This window comes from Zalophus californianus, chromosome 2 (assembly GCF_009762305.2).
Source record: "Zalophus californianus isolate mZalCal1 chromosome 2, mZalCal1.pri.v2, whole genome shotgun sequence".
Taxonomy (NCBI): Eukaryota; Metazoa; Chordata; class Mammalia; order Carnivora; family Otariidae; genus Zalophus; species Zalophus californianus.
The window spans coordinates 107,275,407-107,299,965 of NC_045596.1; the positions used below are offsets into that span (position 1 = coordinate 107,275,407).

At 35.7% G+C, this 24,559-nt stretch overlaps 2 protein-coding genes across 6 annotated transcripts in view; one reads left to right on the forward strand and one right to left on the reverse strand.

Annotated features, from left to right (window-relative positions):
- SCLT1 (sodium channel and clathrin linker 1) overlaps positions 1 to 310 on the reverse strand; it is a 184,626-nt gene extending 184,316 nt beyond the window's left edge. The window contains 1 exon segment of the mRNA XM_027600311.2: positions 2 to 310. Coding sequence (XP_027456112.2) covers positions 2 to 310 — 309 coding nt within the window.
- Positions 311 to 357: 47 nt separating this feature from the next.
- C2H4orf33 (chromosome 2 C4orf33 homolog) lies at positions 358 to 23,530 on the forward strand. 5 transcript variants are annotated; one of them, XM_027599003.2, is made up of 8 exons: positions 358 to 472; positions 1,204 to 1,291; positions 9,631 to 9,820; positions 14,132 to 14,192; positions 16,725 to 16,776; positions 16,923 to 17,122; positions 19,318 to 19,472; positions 23,109 to 23,530. In XM_027599003.2, the coding sequence occupies exons 2-7, from the start codon at positions 1,286 to 1,288 to the stop codon at positions 19,436 to 19,438; spliced, it is 630 nt and encodes a 209-aa protein (XP_027454804.1). In that variant the 5' UTR covers positions 358 to 472; positions 1,204 to 1,285; the 3' UTR covers positions 19,439 to 19,472; positions 23,109 to 23,530. The 5 variants fall into 5 exon arrangements, with proteins under 5 accessions (XP_027454804.1, XP_027454803.1, XP_027454805.1 ...); XM_027599002.1 differs by lacking the exon at positions 23,109 to 23,530 and having other exon boundaries at positions 19,318 to 21,787; XM_027599004.1 differs by lacking the exon at positions 23,109 to 23,530 and having other exon boundaries at positions 427 to 683; positions 19,318 to 21,787.
- Positions 23,531 to 24,559: the final 1,029 nt, after the last annotated feature.

Sequence of the window (24,559 nt, forward strand, 5' to 3'; positions counted from 1 at the left end):
GTAAAACGGGGACGCAGGTGGCTATAGGCGTCCCGCAGGTCACTCGGGGTCGTATCGGGCCACTTAGGAGATAGCCGAAGGAGCTGGCAAGAAGCCGGGTGACGGCGTCCCCGGAAGAGCGTTTGGGGTGGAGCGGTTGACTCCAGGACAGCGGGGAAACCCGGGGCCAGCAGCGGAAGTCCACTCGGCCCGCCCTGCGACTTTGAAACCGGTGCCCCGGACCGCTCCTTGGAGACGGTAACGCCGTCTGCGTCATCACGTGGCCGTCAACGCTTACGTCATCGCGCTTCCTAGAGTCCTTACACGCCATTGGCTATCTGTCAAGCTATGGGCGGAGCTGTGAGAATCTGGATTACAGTGGGTTGAGCCGCTAGCGAGGCTGTGGTCGAGCTGGCTGGCTTGAGTCTTGCTGTGGTGGAGCTCAGTGTTTGTGTGTGTTTTTTTAAAGAAAACCCCCAAGATGTAAACGTAGGTAGGGCATCAAGTACATATGTTAAATGCCCCCGGGATCTTTGATACTTAACACTGCTGTACTGGGAGAACCTGCTGGCCAAAAGGAGTGGGTGGACAATAAGTCCATTTCTGTGGCTGGAGGCGGAACCCGGACTCGCGGCTTCAGAGCCCACCGCCAAGGCTGACCCTCTGGAGGATTTTTGAGTATGGACTTGATCTCTAGAAGCTAAGTACGATCCTGCCTCTTTGGGTCTTTAGAGGAAGGAAACAGCTGTTTAAATATTTAACTGTGTGTCAATAAGGCATATAGTTAGAGGTACTCCAAAGATCCTGCAAATTCAGCAGTTATTTCTTTAGAGATAACTTTCCTTCCTCAAAAAGAAGAAAAAAGTTACATTTTTTTGCCAGAAAAAATTAGACAAAACTTCATATTTGGGGTAAATGACAATTTCCAGCATTAAAAACTGATTTTGTCTGGGTTTAAGCCTTATCTTAATATTGCAGGAAATTTCAACACTTAGCAATAGAAATGTTAACTTGAAGCTAGCCACTAGTTTTAGTGCTTTTTAATAGATTGTGTGTTTTTATTGAAGTAGTTTCACTAAACAGACATGTCAAGAGGTAGCTCCATTTGGCTTTCTCTAACAATTTAAGTTTTATTTTCCTGTACTCTTAATGTTATATAAACGAAGTAATGTTAGCAGAATGTATTAAGAAATTTTAAAAATGTGTCCAACAATGTCCTGCTAGGTATTTGAAGTCCTGAAGCTTTCTCCATACTCACTACTAAGAGAATGCGGTGGTCCCTTCCTCTAAAGACTGGCTGTTAAATATGAAGGTATATCTAATAACCATTTAAAAAGTTCAGCTTTGTATCAGTGAAGATTGAACTTGATCTGGTTTTTGGTGGCCATGAAGTTAATACAAAAAACTTATTGGAAGGAGAAATTGAGTGGGCAAACTTCAACTTTTTTGAAGGTCAGTGTATGACTTTCTTCATGAACTCCTCACTGACTCCCCAAGGGCTTGTGTTTAAGTTCTCCTACATTTGAATCTGTATATTGTCATATTGTAGTTTAATTTGGCACCAAACAGTTATAAACTTAATTCTAAATTTACACTAGAAGTCGATAAGATATATTAGTGTTGGTGAAAGCAAAGAGTACCTTCTTGATATAAATGATGAGCGGTCTTTGCATTGTGTAAAATAAATATCCGAAGTTGGAATTTTTATCTCTGTACTTGAACTATTTGGCTTATATGGTCAAGTTCAACACAAACTACATTTTAGGGGTTTGGGGTTTGGTTGGGGAGCTGGTTTACAAGATTCTGCTGATTTTTTGAATTTCAATGGAGTTTTTTCAAAATATTTTTCATCCTTATGAAACATAATTGTTATGCTTCCACTTATCCTTAAAGTATTACCTCTAGTGTTGCTTGCTTTTAAAGGTTCCTTTGTGTCCTCTACCCACTTTCCCCAAGGAAGGTGCTTCTTTAATACTTCATGCTTCTTCCTCTAGTCTCTATCATATTGTTTTGCAGTTTGTCTCCAGGCTCCATCAGAATGCCTGGAACTCAATAATGTTTCAGTAAATATCTGATGAAGGAATTAATTTAAAGAATTCAGTGGATGTGCTTGGAAAGTATCTATTAGTGGAATTGAGTACAAGGAATGAGAAGTGGGAGAAAAATTACTTAGTATGTTTTTAACCATTCTCTAGCCCCAATTTCATGTTTTTATGTTAGACATATTTCTTCAATAAAGAAAACCCTTGAAAATTGATAGCTTTTACTAATATTAATTTGTATAATAAATTGACATTGAGCACCCAGTACTATGTCGAAAGCATCATGAAGAATTTAAAGTTGGAAATTTAAGCTAGGGTCAAGTGAATATCATGTCATTGTCAATATGAAACATTCTCTGATATAATTAAATGCCATTAAAAAAGATATTTTTAAAATTTTCTTAATAATTATGTTTATTTTAGGGGTGCATGGGTGGCTCAGTCAGTTGTGTCCAACTCCTGATTTCAGCTCAGATCATGATCTCAGCTCTGGGTCCTGGGATTGAGCCCCACAAGGGGCTCTGCGCTCAGTGTGGTCTGCTTGTCCCTTCCCCTCTGCTTTTTCCCCTGTTTGTGCTCTCTCTCTCTCTCGCAAATAAATAAATTATTTAAACAAATAAGTGAAATCTTAAAAAAAAATGTTTATTTTAACCAGCGAAGAGAAGCATGGCCTAGAAATTGGGAGCTCTCTTTTTAAGCTTGTCTTTTTTTATTATTATAATTTTTGTAATGAAAAAATGATGTGAAATCTACTCTCAGATTTTTAAGTATAGTGTAGTAGTCTTAACCATATGCACATTGTTGTACAGAAGATCTCAAGAACTCTTCCATCTTGCCTGACTGAAACTCTGTATCTACTGAACAATAACTCCTTTATTTCCCTCTCCCACCAAAAGTGATTATTAGAAAACAAAAATAATAGTTTCGGTAAAACAAATACAAAAGCTATTTTCCCTCAAAGAGGTTTTAAAAAGTATGTTATAAGCAAAATATATTTGGGCTGAACCATGTGAAATTGTGATTTTCTGCTGTTTCGTATGGTATAGTTTAATACTTTACCTGAAAATATTTGAATAATGGCTACCCACTAATGTAATCTCTGCTCTTGCCGATCAGGAGAAAATGGCGGTGTCTGTACTTTAACATGTAGAATATGCACAGTATTCTCAGAGTAGCTGTGAAGTTCAGGTGCGGTGACTCCTTCTGAATTAAACCCACAGATCCTATAGACATTTTGGTAACAGCAACCAAAATACAGAGTGATTCTATTATTTGGAAATATTGTAGTTCTGTAAATTACCTTTTCTTGAGAAGTTTAGAAGTTTATGTATGATTATGTTATGAATTTACATTTAATCCGGTGTAGAAACAGTAAGTTCACACTGTCTTATGTGAAAGAGACACTAAATGAAGGAAAATAGGTTGATAAATGCTGAAGCTGCTAGGATAAATAAAACTGAACCAACCAGAACCATGTTGTACATCTCTAGGGCACTTAACCATATATTATTATCTCAAGGGTCAGTTAGACTATCCTGCCTCACAATCTAGTTTTTTATAGAAAAAACACTTAAGAAACATGTAATTTAATGATTTGAAATGGAGGTATTTCCCTTTTTTAATTTTTTAAAAAATTTTATTTATTTGAGAGAGAGAGAGCATGAGCCTCGTAAAGGGCAGAGGGAGAAGCAGACTCCGCGGAGCAGGGAGCCGGATGTGGGACTCGATCCCAGGACCCTGAGATTATGACCTGGGCCCAAAGACAGACGCTTAACTGACTGAGCCACCCAGGCACCTGAGAAATATTTTCTTTAAGCAAACCTGTATATACTTTAATAATAAGAGCTAATCTTTTCTGAGGATTTGCTACATGCATTCTAGGCACTGTGCTAAATACATATATATATATATATATATATATATATATAGTGTATATAATGTATTATATATCTCCACTTAGAAAATCCTTTTTACAGTAACTTGCTGATGATCATAGTTGGAAAGTATCTGAATTGGAATTTGAATCTAGGCACTCCAATGTCACAATCTTTGACCACTCTGTATATGCCTCCCAGTAGTGTAATATCATTTACATTTAGGGTAATATTATTTACAGCCAGTGTAATATAATTAATGTACAGTTTTTGCTTATATCGCCAGTTTACTTACATTAAGTGAATTATTGCTGTATGTGTTCTATTGTAATCTTAATGATTTACAGTTCATTTTCAGATTGTTACACGGGTTACTTCTCCTTCTAGAAAACCATTCAAACTTGAGTGGAATAATTAAAAGTTCAGATGTTCTCTGCTGGTCCTTCCACATTTTTCTTCCCTGCAAAAACCTGGAGAGTCGGCTTCAGTCCTCCAAGCCCCGCCCCCAGGATGTGTAGGCAGCTGGGTGGAGCCTAAGGCGGAGCCCTCTCCAGTCACCTGCCCAGAAAGCTGCGAGCTGATGAGTGTAGCACGGAAAAGAGCTTACTGGTCTGTGTTTTCTTCTTGTGTTCTCTTGTTATGCGTTGTTTCCTCGGTCGTTACTTGCACCTTCGCCCAGTCTTAGCTTTTTCTCTGGTAACTTATTTTTCAGCTGCTGCTTCTGCTGGCACAGTTTACTTCCCCTTTCCGGCTGACTTCCTCATTTCTCCGTTTTTCTTATAAATGGGCAGGGGTGCCGGTGGAAGCAGAATCAAAACTGAAAAATAATTGTTGTAGGAAACTAAAGAACATTTCGTAAATAGAGGAATTTGGAAATTTTCCTTGTAAAACGTTGTGTTGAGAAAACATCTTTTCCATAACTTCCTTCTTTTAACCTTTGTGGAACATTTTTCGTCTCCTAGGCACTTAGTGCTCTGCGGTTCTGTCTCCTTTCTCTTCCTTCATTTCCATAGTACAGACAAGCATGAAAATAATTTAAAAATTGATTTTTTTGATGAAAGAGTAACTTGAAGAATAGAGGTTAAAATGTGGAAAAACACAAATTAACAATAAACATTCTTTTAAGAAAGTCTAAACAGTCAAAATCAAAATTGCCTATTAGGCTGGTGATCACTTTGAATGAATATATTCTAATATTCTGACATTTAAGAATATGTTCTAAATATCTGACATTTAAGAAATGTTCAGCATATATAATATAGAGAAGAGGTATATCACGTGCTCTGAGAGATCCAGCCATAAAATGGACTTTAAAAAATATTTTTAAATTATTCTTTAATTTTTTAATAGTAATGTATATCTATCATAGTATAAAATTCAGGTAGTTTTTTTTTTAAGTAATAACAGTTGAAAGTAAGCCTCCCTTGCTCTCTTGTCACAAGCAGATAATTCCCTCAAAAGAGGTAACCACTGCCACCACTGGTTTCTTATATATGCTTCCTGAGATAGTGTATGCATTCACAACAATAGATGCAAATAGTCTTCCTTTTTAATAAAATAAATTCATACTTCTTGCACCTTGCCTTTTTTCACTTAATATATTTTAGATATATAGAGAGAGCTGCTTCACTCTGTTTTAGCAGCTACATAGTATTTCATTGCATGATACAGCGTAAATTCCTTACCGGTCCTCTACTGATGGGTATTGAAATTGCTTATGGTATTTTGTTATTGTAGACAGTGTTGCAGTGAATATCTTTATACTTATGTCATTTTGAATATGTGCAGGTGTAATGACTCCTAGAACTAGAATTACTGAGTCAAAGGATATTTGCTTTTTTGTTTGTTTGTTTTGATAGATTTTGAGGGATTGCTCTTCACAGAGGCTGTACCAGTTATGTCCCAACAGTAATGTGATTATTTCTCAGTGTCCTCATTATCACAGCATGTTATCAAACTTTCCAATTGGTGAAAATAGTAATTTATTGTTGTTTTAATTTGCATTTCTATCATAAGTGAGGTTGAACATTTTGTATTTACTTTCTGTCAACTGTTTTTTCCCATTTTTCCATTGGGGTATTGAATCTTTTTCCTTATTGATTTTTAGGAGCCCTTTAAACATTAAAGAAGTTAGTTATTTGTCTGAAATACAAGTTGCAGATATTTTTTTCCCAAAACTATCTTTTGATTTTGTAATGGTGGGCTTTTTTTGGTGGGTGTAGGCAGAATTCTGCTTTCAGTTTTTTTTTTTTTTTTAAGATTTTATTTATTTGAAGAGAGAGACAAAGCGAGAGAAGGAACACAAGCAGGGGGAGTGGGAGAGGGAGAAGCAGGCTTTCCGCTGAGCAGGGAGCCCGATGCGGGTCTCCACGCAGGGCTCGATCCCAGAACCCCGGGATCATGACCTGAGCCAAAGGCACACGCTTAATGACTGAGCCACCCAGGCACCCCCTGCTTTCAGTTTTGTTATTTTTATGCAGCCAAATATATCACTCTTTTCTTTGATGTCTTTTGGGTTTGGGGTTATATTTTAAAAGGCTTTTTCTACTATAAGGTCATCTTTAAAAATTCATTTTTTTCTTTTTTAATATGGTTTTTATTTGTAAATCTTTGATTCATTTAAAACTTAGTTTTGTGTAGGGATTTGACCTTATTAAATTGGACTACAAAATGAACCGATTGATAATAGACCTAGCTGGTTTAGCTACATGAGACCTGGTTGATTAGCTACATGAGAATCATCTCTAACTCCCCATAGGCTTATGCTTAATTTCCCTAGCACCTAGTATGGTACTCGAAACAAGTGATTAGTTAATAAACCTTTGATAAACTAAACTGAAAGGAAGTTTCTGGATATATTACTTTAGTTACTTACCTTTGTTTTGGTTGAAAGAGAATGATACCACAAACAATTTGTGGTATCTGATTTCTTTTGCACAAAACCTTAGAATCATGAAATTTTGGATCCAGAGACTAGGGTGATTATTCACTTGACAAATAATGAGTTCCTATTACTTACAGGCATTCTAGTTGGGAATGGGGAGACCAGAGCAGTGTACGGGCAGTAGAGAATGACAGGAAGTAGAGCAGAGGATGCACACTAGTGCAGGTCACAAAGGACATCGATAGTTGAACTGTCTTTACTTCATATGAGCACATGCGTGAACAAAAAAAATTGAGAGGTAGTGAGAATTAAGCTTCAGGAGACAGTTCTAAGTATCCCCAGGAAGTTGAAAGGAGAATCAGTTGTTTCTGTCTGGGTCCATGTTATCTTTAGATTACATTGTAAACTAGTGGGCAGGACTATACTTTTTAGTTTACTTTTGTTATAAATATTATGCACACTTGGATTAACTTGGATTAACATGAGTATTCTTTAAGCAAATTAACAAATTTGTCATTCTAATGGGAAACTATGCCATTTTATGCAATTAAAGCCAAAATTACATTCTACCCTTGGGCATGTCAGCCATGGCACTCCTCCCTGCTGATGGAAGTCTAGTCAGTATTTCTTGCAGTAATTTCAAACACTGCTCAAAAACATCAGGGAAAAGGGCCAGTACAAAGTCTTGAGGTACCACTACTTTATACTCTCAGCAAATTAGCTCTGCTTTTATATTTAATTTCTTCTTAACTTTCAGGTAAAGATTACATTTTGAATTAATTTGAAACTATAAAGTACACCTCACTCTGACCACAAGACCCACCATGTGTGCATGGAACTGACCAGCCATTTTTAGGATCAAATCCCTGGATATGCTTTAATTCCATTTAGATGTAAAGATGATTGCCTGTAAGAGCTGGGAGTTGGAAATTCCTAGTGGAAACCCTACTGATTAGGATAGGGATCCTTTTAATGTGTGCAGTATTTTTGTAGATATGGTGGTTCTGTGGAGAATGAGTGAATCTGCCAAAACTTCTTAGTCGCTAAGTTATATTTTGCCAGGATTGTCAAGCTCCAAGTTAGGAGAATAGCATATTCTCTCAGCATATTGGTATAAAAATCAGATTTAGTCAGCATTTCTAACATCTTGATTTATTCTTATTTCTTCCTATATGCTTCAAGATGATACTTACTAGTACCAAAATTTGGGATAGAGATTTATCCATTTATATATGAAGAATGTACCTGATATTTCAACTAAAGAAAATCAGTATATTATTGAGGTATTTTATTCCTTATAAATCAGTACTAAATTCTACAAAAATCAGAATCAGTTTATACCATCTTATCACTCATTGAGCTTATTTTAATAATAAGGAATATAAATTGTTGAATATATCCTCTTCTCAAATACTATTAGTTGCAAGTGGGTTATATAATACCAGAATTATTTTTTAAAATTTTTGAGGTTATCAATTAAAATTTGTTAGCCTGGAGTGAAAATTAGAAAGAGCCGCATACTTTAGAAAAAGGTTTTCAGAGATCTTGGATTCCTGTGTGCCACAGAGCTTATATATTCGGATCTCCGAATGATTGGTACCTCATAGGTACTCAATACCTATTAATTGAAATAAATTTATCCAAAACTTAACTTTATTATTTGTGGTAAAAATAACATATGAAGCAAGGACATGTATTCAAAGACTTCAGATAAGGGAAATTGAAGTCTGGAAATAGCATCATTACTAATCAAGAACAAGATATAAGGACCTAATATGATTTGGGGAATCTACCACTCTTAAAATAAATTTTGCATCTCCTTGCAGATTCCTGAAATATCTTCATCTGGGAAAACATGGCTTACATTGATTCAGTTTCATGATTTGCCAGCCGTGTGACCTTGGACAAATCGATTTCTTCATTTGTAATGAGGATAAAAATAGTTCCTTTGCAAGTTTGTTGTGAAATTAAATGAGATAATGTTTGTAAAATGCCTGATACATAGTGTTTAATAGAAAATGTAATTTTATTAATATAATGCTATTTATGTCCATTTAATCCTTAGAGAAAAAATCTAAAATGCAAAGACTGCTTGTAGCAAATGTATTTAGTCTATTTCAAAGTTTGAATGATAAAATCTGTTCCCATTTTTCAGTTGGAGAGAGGGGATTAACCAAACATGTGGTCATTTAACAAGTGAAATTTCAACAATTGAAGCAGCTAAGAAAATCTATACCCTGAGACCAAGGAAGACAATATTAAACTCTATTAACCTTGAAATGGTTGGAATACTCCCCTCCCTGCAACTCCCACCCTACAAAGAAAGGGTTTTAGTCAAAGAAACAAGTGTTAGCAGCAGTGCTTCTGCTGATTTATAGTTATTTTTTTTATCAGACTGAATTTTATAAAGATCTTGATTCCTAAGGGATCCAATAATTCAGACACCTGCACACTTTAGAATAAAAGACAAAGAATGGCACAGAAACTCATAGTGTTTATAGTTGTTAAGTATATAAGTTCATAAGTATATATGAACAGTTTCTTCTGTGGACTTAATTATAGTTTTTAAAAATGATTTTGATATACTCTTTACAAGGTGACTTGAGCTGGATCTAGACTTAGTTCTTAAACTTTTCTAGTTCTAAAACTTTTAGGATCCAATTACCTATTTTACGATAGAACTGTCCATGGTTTGCCATAATACAAACGGCCTTTTGACTCTCAGAACTGTGTTCTTGTCACTCTGCTGCCTTCCTGTCTGCTTTTTGACATTGGAATTTTCATTTCATTTCCAACTAAAGGAAACATTTGTTTATTGTTAAAGAGTTTGTTTTAATTTTTTTTCCTTTAGAATCTTCAGATGGATTTTAAAATTGAACACACGTGGGATGGTTTTCCAGTGAAGCATGAGCCAGTGTTTGTCAGGCTGAATCCAGGTGATGGAGGGGTGATGATGGAAGTTAGTGCTCCATTTTTCAATGATCCTCCAGCCCCACTCGGAGAACCAGGAAAACCTTACAATGAACTCTGGGATTATGAAGGTAAGTGGAAGTACTGTATTTTATTGCAAATATAAATCTCTTTATAATAACCTCTCCTTGAATTATTATTTTATCTTGCTGTATGGAAGTGAGTGCTCTTCTGAGCCACTGACATGTGAGTTTCTTCCATTCTCTACCAGTCTCTTATTCTTTTTCACCATCACCTATGTGACTTCAGCTATATAACTAGAACAGTGAAAAATGACAAGTACAAATCCAGATTTTTAAATTGCAGCCGTATTTCTTTCCTTTACTTCTGATACCTATTTTAAAAAGAGTTCACCATTTCTGTTTTGTCTTTAAGTATCTTCAAATTGCTGCTTTAACCTTATAAACCTTCTTTGTGGAAGTTTGGGGATGTTTCACTTATTATAGAAATACTATCAACTTTAATATGAAATGTAGTTTTCATTTTATACTGGCAATTAATCTCAAATGTCAAATGAAGGCTAAAGGACATGCCATAAAATTACACTGTGCCAGGTTTGCTGTATGATCCCCTTCTAATATATTGTAATTAAGCTACCAAACTTATCTTTCTGCAATACTCTTTATGATTCCATTCCTCAGATCACAAACCGTAACGATCCCTGAAATAAAGTTCAAACCCTCTTATAAGCTTTTGGAGTACTCATAAATTGGGCTCTTCTATTCAATCAAAAGCTCTTTTTTAATATAGCAATGTTACATTAGTTTCAGGTTCACAAAATAGTGATTTGACAAGTTTGTACATTATGCTATGCACATTGCAAGTATAGCTACCATCAGTCTCCATACAGCACTGTTACAGTAGCATTGACTATATTCCCTATGCTGTGACTTTTATCCCTGTGACTTATTCATTCCATGACTGGAAGACTGTATTTCCCACTCTCCTTTATCCATGTTGCCCATCTCCCTACCCTCTGCACCCACCCCCAGCCCCTGGCAACAATCAGTTTGTTCTCTGTATTTATGGGTCTGTTTCCACCTTTTGTTTACTAATTTGTTTTGTTTTCTAGATTCAATATGTAAGTGGAATCATATGTCAGCCAAAAACTCTTGACTTCTGAAAGGCTAGTGGTCTTACTATCCATGCATATTCTAACCCATGTACCTTTTCTCATTCTATTTCCCACCTCCACCCCTCCGCCTCTAATGTACTTAGTTCAAGGTCTAATATAGGTTTCATTTCTTTAAAGAAACCTTTGATGATTCCTGTAGTCCATACTAACATCTGTATAGCATGCATTTTTCAGTGTTAATTTATCATATGTAAAACATATGTTATCTTTTACTGATACAGAACTTTTACATACCAGCTACTTACTGGTATAGACATTAATGTGACTTATCTACTAGAGGTACTATAGACACCAAACTGAAGAAGCCTAAACTCAACTCATCCACTTCTCTCATAAATCTGCTTCTTTCCCCATGTGCCCAATCACTATAATACATCAATTCACTAAATATAGAAATATGAGATCTTTCCAAGATGTCCCTTTCTCTCATTCTCCATATTTAGATTTATGAGTCCTATCAGCTTCACCTCCTAAATGTTTCTCTAATTTATTTATTTTTTTAAGATTTTATTTATTTTTTCATGAGAGACAGAGAGAGAGAGAGAGAGAGAGGCAGATGGAGAAGCAGGCTCCCGAGGAGCAGGGAACCCGATGTGGGACTTGATCCCAGGACCCTGGGATCATGACCTGAGCTGAAGGTAGACGCTTAACCATCTGAGCCACCCAGGCGCCCGATGTTTCTCTAATTTAGTACCTCCTCTTCATTCACACCATCCCTACCATAGGTTAGGCCTTTATGATCTTTTACCTGGGCTAGTCAAAGGGTCCTTAATAGTCTTTTTACTCTTAGGTCTATCCTTCACTTAGAAGCCAGAGTGATCTATCGAAAATGAAAATTCAAACTCATAATTCAGGTCCTTACAAACATTCTCAGGCTTCCTGTCCTCTCAGGATAGTTTCACCCTTCTTGTTATGATCTCTATATAAGATTTTCCATGATCTAGCCCCTTATTCTCTTTGCAGCATTACTTCTTTGTGCATTGAAATGTTTACCTAGGAAGACTGAACTGCTTGTAGTTCTTTAAGGGATGATATGTCCTAATCATGTACATTTGATTATACTTCTCTCTCACCCTGGGATGCCCGATTTCCATCATTCTTCCCCCAATTCCAACTCATCTTTCAAGGTGGAGCTTAGATAACACTCTCTCCAGGAATCCTTCCCTAAACCACTTTTTGGAGCTAAGTGTTTTCTTTTTTTGTGTGTAGCAGCAACCTGTGTCTCCTTCCCTTGTGGTAATTTTATTAAAAGAGTATCAACTTGCGGGGCCTCTGGGTGGCTCAGTAGGTTAAACATCTGCTTTCAGCTCAGGTCATGATCCCAGGGTCCTGGGATTGAGTCCTGCATCCGGCTCCCTGCTCTGGCTTCTCCCTCTCCCCACCCCCACCCCCCACTCCTGCTCTCTCTTCCTAGCTCTCTCTCTCTCTCTCAAATAAATAAATAAAATCTTAAAAAAGAAGAGTATCCACTTTCATGTCTGATTAGATTGTAAACTAATTAAGGTACTCCCAGAATTTGATACAGTATTTAATATAGAGAAGATGCAAAAATGATTTTAAGATGATATGCAAAATAGTAATTAGAAGATGTATTAGAGTTCTCCAGAGAAACAGGACTGAGAGGGAGAGAGAGAGAGAGGGAAAGACAAAGAGAGAAAGTGTGTGTGTGTGTGTGTGTGTGTGTGTGTGTGTGTGTGTGTAGAGAAAGATTTATTTTAAGGAATTGGCTTATGCAGTTTTGGAGGCTGGCAAGTACAAAATCTGCAGGGTAGAACAGTAGACTGGAAACCTAAGGAAGAGCTGATGTTGCAGTTTGAGTCTGCTGGTCTACTGGCAGAATTCCTTCATGGTCAGGGGAGGTCTGTCTTTTTCTGCTTAGACGATTGGATGAGACTGATTGATTGGGTAAGACTCAGCCACATTATGGAGCGTAGTCTGCTTTACTAAAAGTCTACTGATTTGAATGTTAAATCTCATCCAAAAAAATACCTTCACAGAAACATCTAGAATAATGTTTGACTAGATACCTGGGTACTGTGATTAAAGTTGACACATAAAATTAAGCATCATGGAAGCATTCTAATTCATTTAGAAAGGGACAAGACTCTGAACTGTTGATGGAACTCTGTATCTTAGATATTTCATTATAAAAATAACACATGGAAAACTGGAAACGATCTAAATGTCTATCATAAAGGATTATGTGAATGAATTATAACATTCTATAGAAGAGTACTATGTAGTAATTTAAAAGCATTAGGATTTTATATGCTGGAAAGTTTTTTGTGAAAAAGGATAGTTGTAGGCAAGTATGATTCCATATTTATTTTTTAAAATCCATGCACGTAAAATAGGCTGTAGAAGGACAGAAAAAGTCTGACAGGTTTTAGAGCAAAGTGTGAAGAAAAGGACTTTGACTTTTTACTTCATATGTGTTTATATTGTTTTAATCATTTATAAGAAATATATATTACTTTCATAATTAAATAATTTTTAAAGGATGACATGCTCAGAAAACTCCAGGAATTTGTAAAGAGCAGAAAAATCACCTACCTGTATTCCCTCTATCAGAGATAACAAGTCATTTTTTGTGTGTGTATGCATACTTTGCAGACATCTAGACACACAGGCACACATGCACATTCTTATTCCATGTATATTTGGTTATTTTTCTGCAGCCTGCTTATGAAATATCATGGCTGTCTTCCAATATCAAAAAATATGTAACTTTATATTTGATTGTAATGACTGGCATTACATTCTATTGCGTGGAATATATAAATTCCGTAATTTATTTAACAGCTCTCCTATATAATAGGAGTTTTATTTATATCATAGGAGATAACCATGTAGATCATTCCCTATTTTTGAGCAATACTTTGATGAACAGCACTATACTTACTTTTCCCAGTTGTCTGATTATTTCCTTAAGATAAATTCCTAGAAGAAGGTAACTGGCTCAAAGTCTGCGTAATAACATTCATTTTTTTTAGAACCTCACCCAACACTAGGCTTTATTAGTATTTTTAACTTAGGACAATCTGATATGGGAAAAAATTGATGATTTATTTTCTGTGTATTTCTTCCAGGCAATGTGTATTTATTTGCTTTTCCCCTTTTCCTATGGGGATAGAATTATAGTTAAAAATAATGAGTTAATTCATTTTATATTCTAAAAAATAAACAAATTATTTATTACTGAAGTAAAATTAAATTTCTCGGTATGTCTTATCTCTGTTTTCAAAAGTTGTGGAAACATTTTTCTTGAATGACATAACTGAACAGTATTTAGAAGTTGAACTTTGTCCGTAAGTATAAAATTTTTCTAATTACTACATAATTTGAATAAGTTAATTTCTAGTTATAAATTATATGGTCCATGGTAAAAGCTCAACCAAAAGGAGGAATGCTAATCTGAATTATATATAATTCTTTATTTTCGAGTAAACATATAACATATTTTATAAATGTTTGAAAATATTACGTTGATATTATTTTCAATTCACTAATGTGGCTGGGTTTCTAATAAATGGAAAGTTTTTTTGTAAAATGAAAAATCATTATAAATAACAGAAACTGTCTCTCACTCTTTATTCTGAAATTTGCATCATTATGTATTAGCTATTCAGAAATAAAGGGAGATATAGATACAATGAATTGAACTAGTTTCTTTTAGAGAATTTTTTAAACAACTATATTAAACTTGAATTTTATGTATTATGTAATTATATATTTATGTATTCTCTCCTTTATTCATCATTCATTTATTGAGTATATACTATGTCACTTCGTGTTCAGTGCCAGGGATAAAAATTAAATCACACATAGTTTTTTTTAGACTTATTAAAAATATTAACCTTGGACTCTTTTGTTCAAATTTAACCAGTCCTTTGGGAACCCTCTTTACCTTGTTGGCAGTTTTTTCCTATATATGTGAAAAAGTAAATTTATGCCTGTCATCTATATAACATTTTAAATTAGTAAAATATTTAGTAATGAAATATTTCTTTGTATTGCCATTATTCATTTTAATTGACCTTTAAATACCTCTCAGTATCTAATACCCAGTAGCCTCTGTCCCTTTTAGGGTGGGCAGCATCCCAAACAGTTGATTTAAGTGAGATTTTAGATACCATTTTCATTTTCCTTAGTTTGATTTCTTGCTAATTCTAAGGTAGAAAACATAGCTGTTCACAGTTATATTTTTTGAGAATAATCATGTATCTTTGTGTGTTACCTTTTAACTAACATGCCAGAATCTTTTATTGAAAAATATGATTTAACTGTCATGTGAGGTAAGAAAACTTCAACTCTTTTGTGATTATTTTCATCATAAAGGTGAGAAAGCTAAGGCAAATAGATTTATAACTTGTCTAGAAAGCAGTTAAGAACTTGGATATGCTAGAATTCTAGTTTTATCCTTAGTTTTAATTTTATTAGATGATATCAATTTATTTTCACAAGGTGATGACTTAGTAATAGATGAATAGGATAATTAGATTCTCTTATTAAAATTATATGATAACCATTATGTATAAAATTAATAATTTAAAAAATAGGTTTTTAAGTTAAATTATTAATAAGTTAAAAAATCCATAGAGTAGTTTGGTTTCATATATTACGGGACAGTTAATAATCAAGAATCATGGTTTTGCTTCAGGCAGTCAACTTCTGTGACAGTTAATTAACCTCTGGGAATATTGTTGTTTTAATTTGCAAGGACTTTTATCCCTCTTAGGATATTCTTAAAGTTGCATAATAATAATAAAAATAAGCAGAGAACTTTTAATGAAAAATAATACCTGTCTTCTGTTAGAATAGTTTACTGCAGGGAAATCCTCCCTGAAAAGCTCACAACAGACCATCTGAGGAGAAATGTTTAGTCTTTTCCAATGACAGTAAATTTGCTTCATGTAACTACTTGAAATCCTTTGATTCTTACTGACCTGGCTAATCCCAATTATGCTTTCTTAATAGAATTCCATCTGAGGATATGTTTTGTTTCTTTGAAAATATGTCATCAGTGTCTGAAACTAATGGTAGAAAGCAGGAAAATACAAGAGGCAGGCCGGTCGAGGACAGTTGTGGGAGAGAATAGATCCAAATTAAAATCTTCAGCCTGTTGACTTGTATTAGACAATCTATGTTTTTACTTTCTGTCTTCCTAATGAGCTTCAAGATAGTTTTTTACCGAAATAACCTTTAGTAAAGTTGTTAGATTTGGACTTAGAAATTGGTGCCAGCTTCCCTTAGGGTACTTTAGTTTCTGAAATGGGTTTAATTATGAGCACCAGATACTATGGTATCCTCCACCCCTTTTTCATACTTTGCACCATCTAACCAGTTGAAGTATTTTATATAATTTCTTATTTACAGAATATAAAAAGCAGTCCGGACATGTGTAGCTTTATGCATTTGACTGCAGTTGTCTGAAAAATGATAAACTCAAAGATTGGTATTTCTGAGTAACTGAACACACTGGTTCTCCCTATAATTATCCAATATTCATATTGCATCTTTTTTTTTAAAGATTTTATTTATTTGTTTGACAGAGAGAGAGACCAGCAAGAGCAGGAACACAAGCAGAGGGAATGGGAGAGGGAGAAGCAGGCTTCCCGCTGAGCAGGGAGCCAGATGCAGGGCTCCATCCCAGGACCCTGGGATCATGACCTTAGCCAAAGGCAGATGCCAACAACTGAGCCACCCAGGCGCCCCAGTTCATATTGCATCTTTTAATTATTTGGAAATTTAGTTATAAGCACATATTGCAGATATGAAGGAAAGTAAAGAAAATAACATTTGTTCTTTCAAACACTCATGACGAGTTTTAATTTTGACAGTCATGGACAACATTTGGTGCTCTTACTCTCTGGAAGAAGAAATGTATGGCAAGTAAGTAAATAAAAATATTAGACAAAATCCTTAAATGTAATCTTAAAGATATATATGTCATATGTAAAAGATATATATATCTTATATAAAATGTTTAAAGTATAAATCTGAATTTACCTTTTGTGTTTCACATGTTGTTTCTGTAGCAAGAACTTGCTCTGTCATACAAAGTGTCTAGAGGAGTGACAAAATGGGAAGGCAGAGCTTATCTTCCTTGGAGTTATTTTCCACCAAGTGTGACAAAATTCAATTCATTTGCAATTCATGGATCAAAAGATAAAAGAAACTACGAAGCTCTCTACCCGGTACCTCAACATGAACTGCAACAAGGACAAAAACCTGATTTGTAAGTAGAAAATAAATGAAGATAGGTTCCAACTCTGAGTTTTTTGGAAACTAATTTTGGGTAGAACAGTAGTAACATTTTTCACTCCAAGAAGACGTATGTGTACAGATGCCTAGCAGAGCCATGTGTTCCCTGATTGTCCTCAGTAAATACTTGACAGACTGACTTTGGACAGACATAGTCTCTCTCACTGCTGTCAGTAGAGCACTTATATTTCCATAGTGCTATGAGAAAAATCTTGCTTAGTGAGTATTGCAACAGCAAGTATCAAAGTATGGTTACAGATTCATTTATGATCCCTTTCAGAGCTAAATGGCCAGAGACATCTGTGTTTCCTGGTGTGGGTAAAGGGTTAATAAATCCTTTCTTGCAGTTTGAGAATGTGATCTTCAGTTAACTCTCTAGCTCTCTTCCCCTAGTAAGCTCATACGGATAAAAATGTCAACTATATTTCTAAGCAACTTTGCCTGTCATAATAATGAGCCTTAATTGGTAAACTGATTCTGATCTGAGAGGAATTATGAATAAACTCTGAATACCTGATAGGGGCCACATGGCTTTGGGATTTCCCTTTAGCAGTCTTGTTTCCCATGGGGATGCTGGAAACTATAATAATGAAGTTATTATTACAAGAGATGGCTCCTGTGGGGCAGCAGGCATGTAAGCTAAGGTATCTCCTACACTTTTTCAGTTTGAGTCTTAGCTCTTTGCACCCGAAGCTGTCACTTGAGGAGAATATAGCTCCTGGCCAGCCTTATAAGTGCTCCATGGACTGCTATAAACACAGTAGAAGCAGATGGTGTCCTGGGGCAAGCTGAGATTCCTGCTCTGGATCTCTCTGGGTGTACTTGGTGTGGCCCAGTCTGAGATTTCATGTTTAGAAGAGCCTAAAGAGATATCCTGATGGACTTTGAACCATGGTAGACTGACTTTCCTGCCTTTTTCCTCTTAGGAAGTGCTACCCTGTCCTTCTCCCTGTTAGCTTTTTCCTTCCTGTCGTGCCCTTACTTCACGCACTTTGCCTTATCTTTTCTAGCCTATTCCTTTATTCTGCCTGACACACATTTCCCTTTGCTTTTGTCCCCAGTCCTGACTCTTTTTCTTACCCTTCCCTGTTGCCTTTCTCTTCTTGCTACCTCTTATCCGTCTCTGTTGTTTCCCTAACCTCTTTTGTTATTTTAATTTTTTAAAAATTGAAGTATAGTTGCTACACAATGTTAACATTGGTTTCAGGTATACAACGTAATGATTCAATAAATCTGTATGTTATCCTATGTTCACAACTGTAGCTACCATCAGTCTCCGTATAATGAATGCTATTACAATACCACTGACTATATTCCCTAGGCTGTACTTTTTATCCCTGTGACTTAGTCATTTCATAACTGGAAGTTTCCTAAACTTCTTAACTCTGGATTCACAGTGTGACTCTAAACCAGGTTCAGCCTGGTTCAGCCTGCTCAGTGCGAGGCAGAATGGGACAGGAATCCAGACGGAACTCACTCAGGGCCCTCATATCAAGATGGCTTTTTTCTCTGGCTCTTCACCAGCTAATGCCTTCCTGTATTCAGGCTCCTCATTTACAAGTTACTGGAGACTGACCCTAGATAAAAGTATGAGTATACCATTGGTCAAGGTAGAGTCAGGGCGGAACGATTTCCTGCACAGCTGAGATCCACTGTAACATGTTAGTTAAGTCATTGTCTCCTCATTAAGCCACAATACTTAAATGGTTTTCTTAGAAAAGAAGTAGGATCAAATCTCTTTTACATTCACCTCTCTTGCTTTGGCAAAGTAGTCTATCCTCTAAGTTACAGAGCTGAAACTTTAAAATGATTATCTATATGGCATATAAAATATATCAAAATTTGAATGTAAAAACATCTCTAAGAGTATAATATTTGTTTAAGGCTAGATAGGATGAGTCAGGTTTTGAGGGTTGATTTTTATTTCTTCCCTCAGCTGTGAGGGAGCTTTTCTAGAATTAAGAGGAGAGTGTTTTGAGATGTCAGTGAATTTCAGAGCTGAATGTTTGATAGCAAGAGTGAGAAAGTTGTATACGTAGAATACATCTTACCTTTGGTATTTTTAAAATAGAATGTTCTATCACAAATGTGACAAAGTAAATAGTAATTTACTTAATTACTAAATGCGTAATTCATTTCCATTCTCACCTTCTTTTCCTTTGTGTTTAGTCATCGTCTGGAATACTTCAAGCCTTTCAGTTTTAATACACTGCTTGGAGAAGAATGGAAACAACCAGAATCAGAGCTGTGGTTAATAGAGAAACCTGATGTCTACGAGTATAGTAGATGATCATATCAGTCATTTCTTCTCTGTATCTTTTAAGGTAAATCAATAATATGTATAATCTCTTTTAATCATGATATCACCAGCACACTTCAAGAACAACTACTTTCATAGAGGTCAGTGAAAATATAGTATCTTTGTGGCAAGTTGTATATGAGTTAACAAGAAAATGGAAAGTTTGTAGATGACTTTAGGAAGTTCAAATGTTTCTCAGAGTCATTCAGTCTAGGAGCTGTCACATCAATCAGTTCTATCTGCCTTGCATTACCATCACCCCAGATATCCCTGACTCTGTCAACCAACACCATTATTTCTCCTCCCACTTCCCTAAACCTCAGCCAGCCTGAGACTGGAACATCTTATTTGTGCATTTTTTTAAGTTCCATGTAATGTACAGTAATTCTTTACTCAGAATCTTCTATGCATTCTTGAAGTGGGTTGAAAACAATGACCTATTTCAGTTGAGCAGGAGATCCACATCTGTTAAGGCATCATTAAGATACATATGTATTTAACCAGCTGTTTTTCCTGTCTTGTGACTATTTTTAGTCTGTAGAAGGAAATGGAATGAAGTAGTCTTGAAGTTGGGCAACAGCTTCTGCTTTCATTTACAAACAAATGACATTTTCTTAATGCTGTTAAACCAAATGCCAAAATATCTTCACTTTATTTTGTAAACATCAAACACTCCTGGTCTAGGATTTTTCAAGTTTTGTGATGTGATATAGTTCAGAGTTTAAAGCCGTCTAGTAGATCATCTATGAACTTCTCCACCAAACCTGGTCCTTCACTAGCATTCTTAACTCAGAGAAGAGCAGTCTTGCAGAACTTTTTTTTTTTTCAAAGAACTTTTATTACTTGTACAGACCACCTAGTTGTCTACCCAATGATATACTTTATCCTCTTATTTTTTACTAACAGAACTTGAATTTTTAGGGTCACTGCTCAAAAACATTTTTCCAGATTCCTCTACAGATTGAAATGACATGATAAAACAGTTCAGTTTAATGAGATGTAAGTATACAGTGTTAGGTGGAACTTCAAGAAAAGATGTTTTTGAAAGATTCAGTTGCCATACACATTTTATCTTTTGTCCTTTGCCCTCCCCCTTCCTTTTTCCTGAATTGCATAATTGAAACCTGAGGTAACACACTAGCTATATTGTACCAATGAGGAGACAATCCAGGGTCAGCTGAGCAGTAAGACAAAGGAGCCTGGGTTCTGAACAGTGCAATAGAGTAATGTATCATATCTGGACTGCCTACCTATAGATTTCTTTATATAGGAGAAAATAAGCTGCCTAGTTTCCTTTTCCAAATTGATTCAACACAATCCCAGTTAAAAATCCCAGAAGGCTTTTTTGGGGAAAGAGAGAAAGAGACATTAGACTTCACCAAAATCAAAACTTTCTGTTCATCAAAAGCTTCCATTAAAAAAGTGAAGAAGCAAGCCACATATTGGAATAAAATATTCAAAATATCCGTATGTGACAAAGAACCTCTTACCCAGAATATATGAAGAACTCCTATAAACCAGTAATAAAAGGGGAAGCCAGTTAAGGACACTTCACAGAAAAAAAAATATACAAAAGGCCAATAAGTATGTAGAAAGTCAACATCACTTATCATCAAGGAAATGCAAATTAAAACCACAAGATACCACTAAATGACTAAAATTACAAAATATACACACTGGTTAAATGGTTAAAACTGAAAAAGACTGACAATATCAAGCAATAATGGGAATGTAGAGTACCTAGAACTTTTATACACTATGGATAGGAATGTAATATATGGTACAACCACTTTGGAAAACTGGAAATTTCTAAAGCTAAATACATACCTACTCTGTGTTTCAGCAGTTTCATTCTTAGGTATCTACTCAAGAGAAATGAATGTTTATGGCAGCTTTATTCATAACACAAAACTATAAACAATCAAGTTTCTATCCACAGGAGAATGGATAGACAAACTGCAATATAGTCAGATAGTGGAGTAACATGAAAACGAATGGACTACTGGTACGTGCCATAACCTACATAAATCTCAAAAGCATCACATTGAGCAAAATAAACCAGGTACAACATTCTGCATAACCGTCTATATGAAGGCCAATTATAGGCCAAACTAGGCTGTAGTGATGCATCTCAGAACAGTGATTGCTCTGGGTGAGAGCAGGGGATTAAAATTAGTTGGAAAAGGGACATGAGGGAATTTGGGGGGGGTAGTTGAAATGTTTTGTATCTTGATCTGGCTGACAGTTACTGCATACATTTATCAGCATTCCCCAAGCTGTATATTTAAGATTTGTGATTTTACTATATGTAAATTATACCTTAATAAAATATTGTTATAAAATAGCTGTAAATTAAATGGAGTTAACTTCTACTCTATATTGTTCCATAGAACAGTCACTGGTGCTAGCTAAATGTGGCTTATTAACTATTTTTTTCATTTATTAAGTATGTTTTCTATCTGAAAAGAGAGCTGGTGTAAGATAAATAGACTTTTACAAAAGGCCATAAGTGTCTTCATAACTACATATAATGGTGGCAGTGTTAGGCATCCTAGATAAATACAGGAAATAATTTAAAAATTGACTAATATGGCAACAATATGTCAGTTTTGGATAGGAAAGCCATATTTAAAATAGTCTATGGTGACTTACTTATAAAATACCTGAAGCAATTTTAAAAATGCGTATAAAACAATCCAAAAAAAAAAGAGATATATATTTAGTGTGTCCTGATTTGAAAAGTGAATCAGTCATTCTGAATCACAGGTTCAGATATAAAGCATAAGTGTTTATAATATGGGGAAAAGTAAAGCACAAATATTTTAGATATAACCATAAAAATATTGAATTTGAATGCTGTGATTTGTGAACTTTTTAAAACCCAGTAGGGATCCTCTTTTTATCTGTTTAGGTGTCTTTAGAACATCTCCTAACTTTTTCTCATCTAGGTAAGAAATATTTTCCTTCTTCCAATACCAAGCAAGCAAAAGCACCTTATATAACCATTTTCTTTTGAAAGGAGCATGCAATTCAACCACAGAATTTTGGAAAATTTGTCCATTAGTAACATACAAACAGTGCACCCTATAGAAAGTATTTGAGAATGGGGTTTGTAATCACTGTTTCAAATTTGCTTTTCAACTTCAGGACCATGAAAGAATAATCATTCCTTTGTTTAATATATGTATAAATGCATTTCCTTGCTGTGTTCTGAATTGTTCACTATAGTATCGTGCAGATTCTCTCTTCTCACCCCCTAAATAGATTACACAGTACATGCATTTATTCAAGTATTTTCTCATGCTTCTTCACAGCTCCAGTAAAGTGTAAGTCACAGTCCAGGGGTAAATGCAGTAGTCCCCCCGACCCCTATCTGCAGTTTTGCTTTCATTGGTTTCAGTTATCTGTAGTCAACTGTGGTCCAAAAATATTAAATGGAAAATTCCAGGAAGAAAAAATTCGTAATTTTTAAATTGCATGCCGTTTTGAGTATCCTGATGAAATCTTGCACTGTCCTGCCTGGGACATGAATCATCTCTTCGTGCAGTGCATCCATGTTGTATATGTGCTACCCGCCCGTTAGTCACTTAGCCATCTGGGTCATCAGATCTGCTGTCACAGTATGCTTGTGTTAAAATAACCCTTATTTTACTTAATAAAGGTCCCAAAACTCAAGGATGATGATACTGGCAATTCAGAGGTGCCAAAGAAAAGCTGGAAAGTACTTCCTTGAAGTGAAGAATTGAAAAGTCTCAACTAAATAGGGAAAGAAAAAAAATTATGTGCCGAGGTTGCTGAGATCTATAGTAAGAACAAATCTATCTGTGAAATTGTGAAGAAGGGAAGAAGAAATTCGTGCTGGTTTTATTGTTATTGATCTCTCACTGTTCCTAATTTATAAATTAAACTTTATTGTAGGCATGTATGTAGAGTAAAAAAGCATAGTATATATAGGGTTGGGTACTAATCATGGTTTTAGGCATTCACTGGGGGTCTGGCACATATCCCCTGAAGATAAGGTGGTGGGGACGGCTATTATATACTTTGTATTTTTAGCCAGCAACTACTTTTTCTTCACATAAAAAAAATTGCCACAGAAAATATAAGTTTTTCTCCTCCTTTTCCTCCTTTTTAAAACATTAGGCTTTGGGGGAAGAAGATAATGAATATAATTAATTCGATATTTAAAAAGAAAAAGGATACAAATGGGGAAGCAATGATGGGAAGCCCTCAACTCTTCCAGTCGTGCTTCAAAGCCCAAGGATCATCTTCTCCTTCCCACTTAAGGTTCCATAGTATTTTAACATTGCTTTATTAGAGCACTTATCCTACTGTGTATTGGAAAGCTCTTCTCATCCTTTAAGCCTAATATTTTTACTACAGCAACCAGTTGTACTCTGTGAACTCACAGCACCTTGCCTTAGCTGCACTGTGTACCCCTTGCTTCCTGCACCAGAGCTTTGCTGCTGCCTTAGCTGTGTGGAACACATGCAGGAACCCCCTTACCCATTCTCACCATAGACTACCCTGGATGTGTGAAGGAGCTAATAACCCATGGGGCAACTCTTGAACAAGGAGGATGGGAGGCAGTGGTTAAATGCTCCTCTCTCGTTCTTCAGGTTAGCAATTCTGAGGTCCCTTCCACACAGTTCCTCAGAAGGTCACTAAAGGAATCGTGCTTCAGCTGCCAACTGATAACAGCTGCAATAGCCAACTAATAACACATTTCATATTGCCGTTTTCTCATTTCCTGTTTTGCTCTTCTTACTTCCCTACTCCTGTTTGTAATTACTTTACAAAAATCAACCTACATGCAGGCTCTTGTCCCAGATCTGTTTTGTGGGGAACCCAGGCTAAGTCAACTGTTACCTGAAGTAGCTCTAGAAAGTAGCCTGTCAGAATGGGAGTCAGGTATTGTATCACTCTTGGGGCAGTTAGTGATAGGGACCCCTCTGGTGATGAACCTGGTATAACATCACAATTACTAAGACTTTCTCCAGTGGTAGTTTGGCTTGAGGAGCAGATGTAGGTCAAACATCAGTATAAGTGATAGGTAACACTTGACACGGAGAGAGTGGTAATAACAAGGACTATGAAATTGAAGTCTTCTTT

Coding starts and splice junctions, on each gene's coding strand:
- C2H4orf33 (XM_027599003.2), top strand. Junction 9,821..14,131: donor TGAACTCTGGGATTATGAAG/GTAAGTGGAAGT, acceptor TGTTTTCAAAAG/TTGTGGAAACATTTTTCTTG. Junction 16,777..16,922: donor GAAGAAGAAATGTATGGCAA/GTAAGTAAATAA, acceptor TTGTTTCTGTAG/CAAGAACTTGCTCTGTCATA.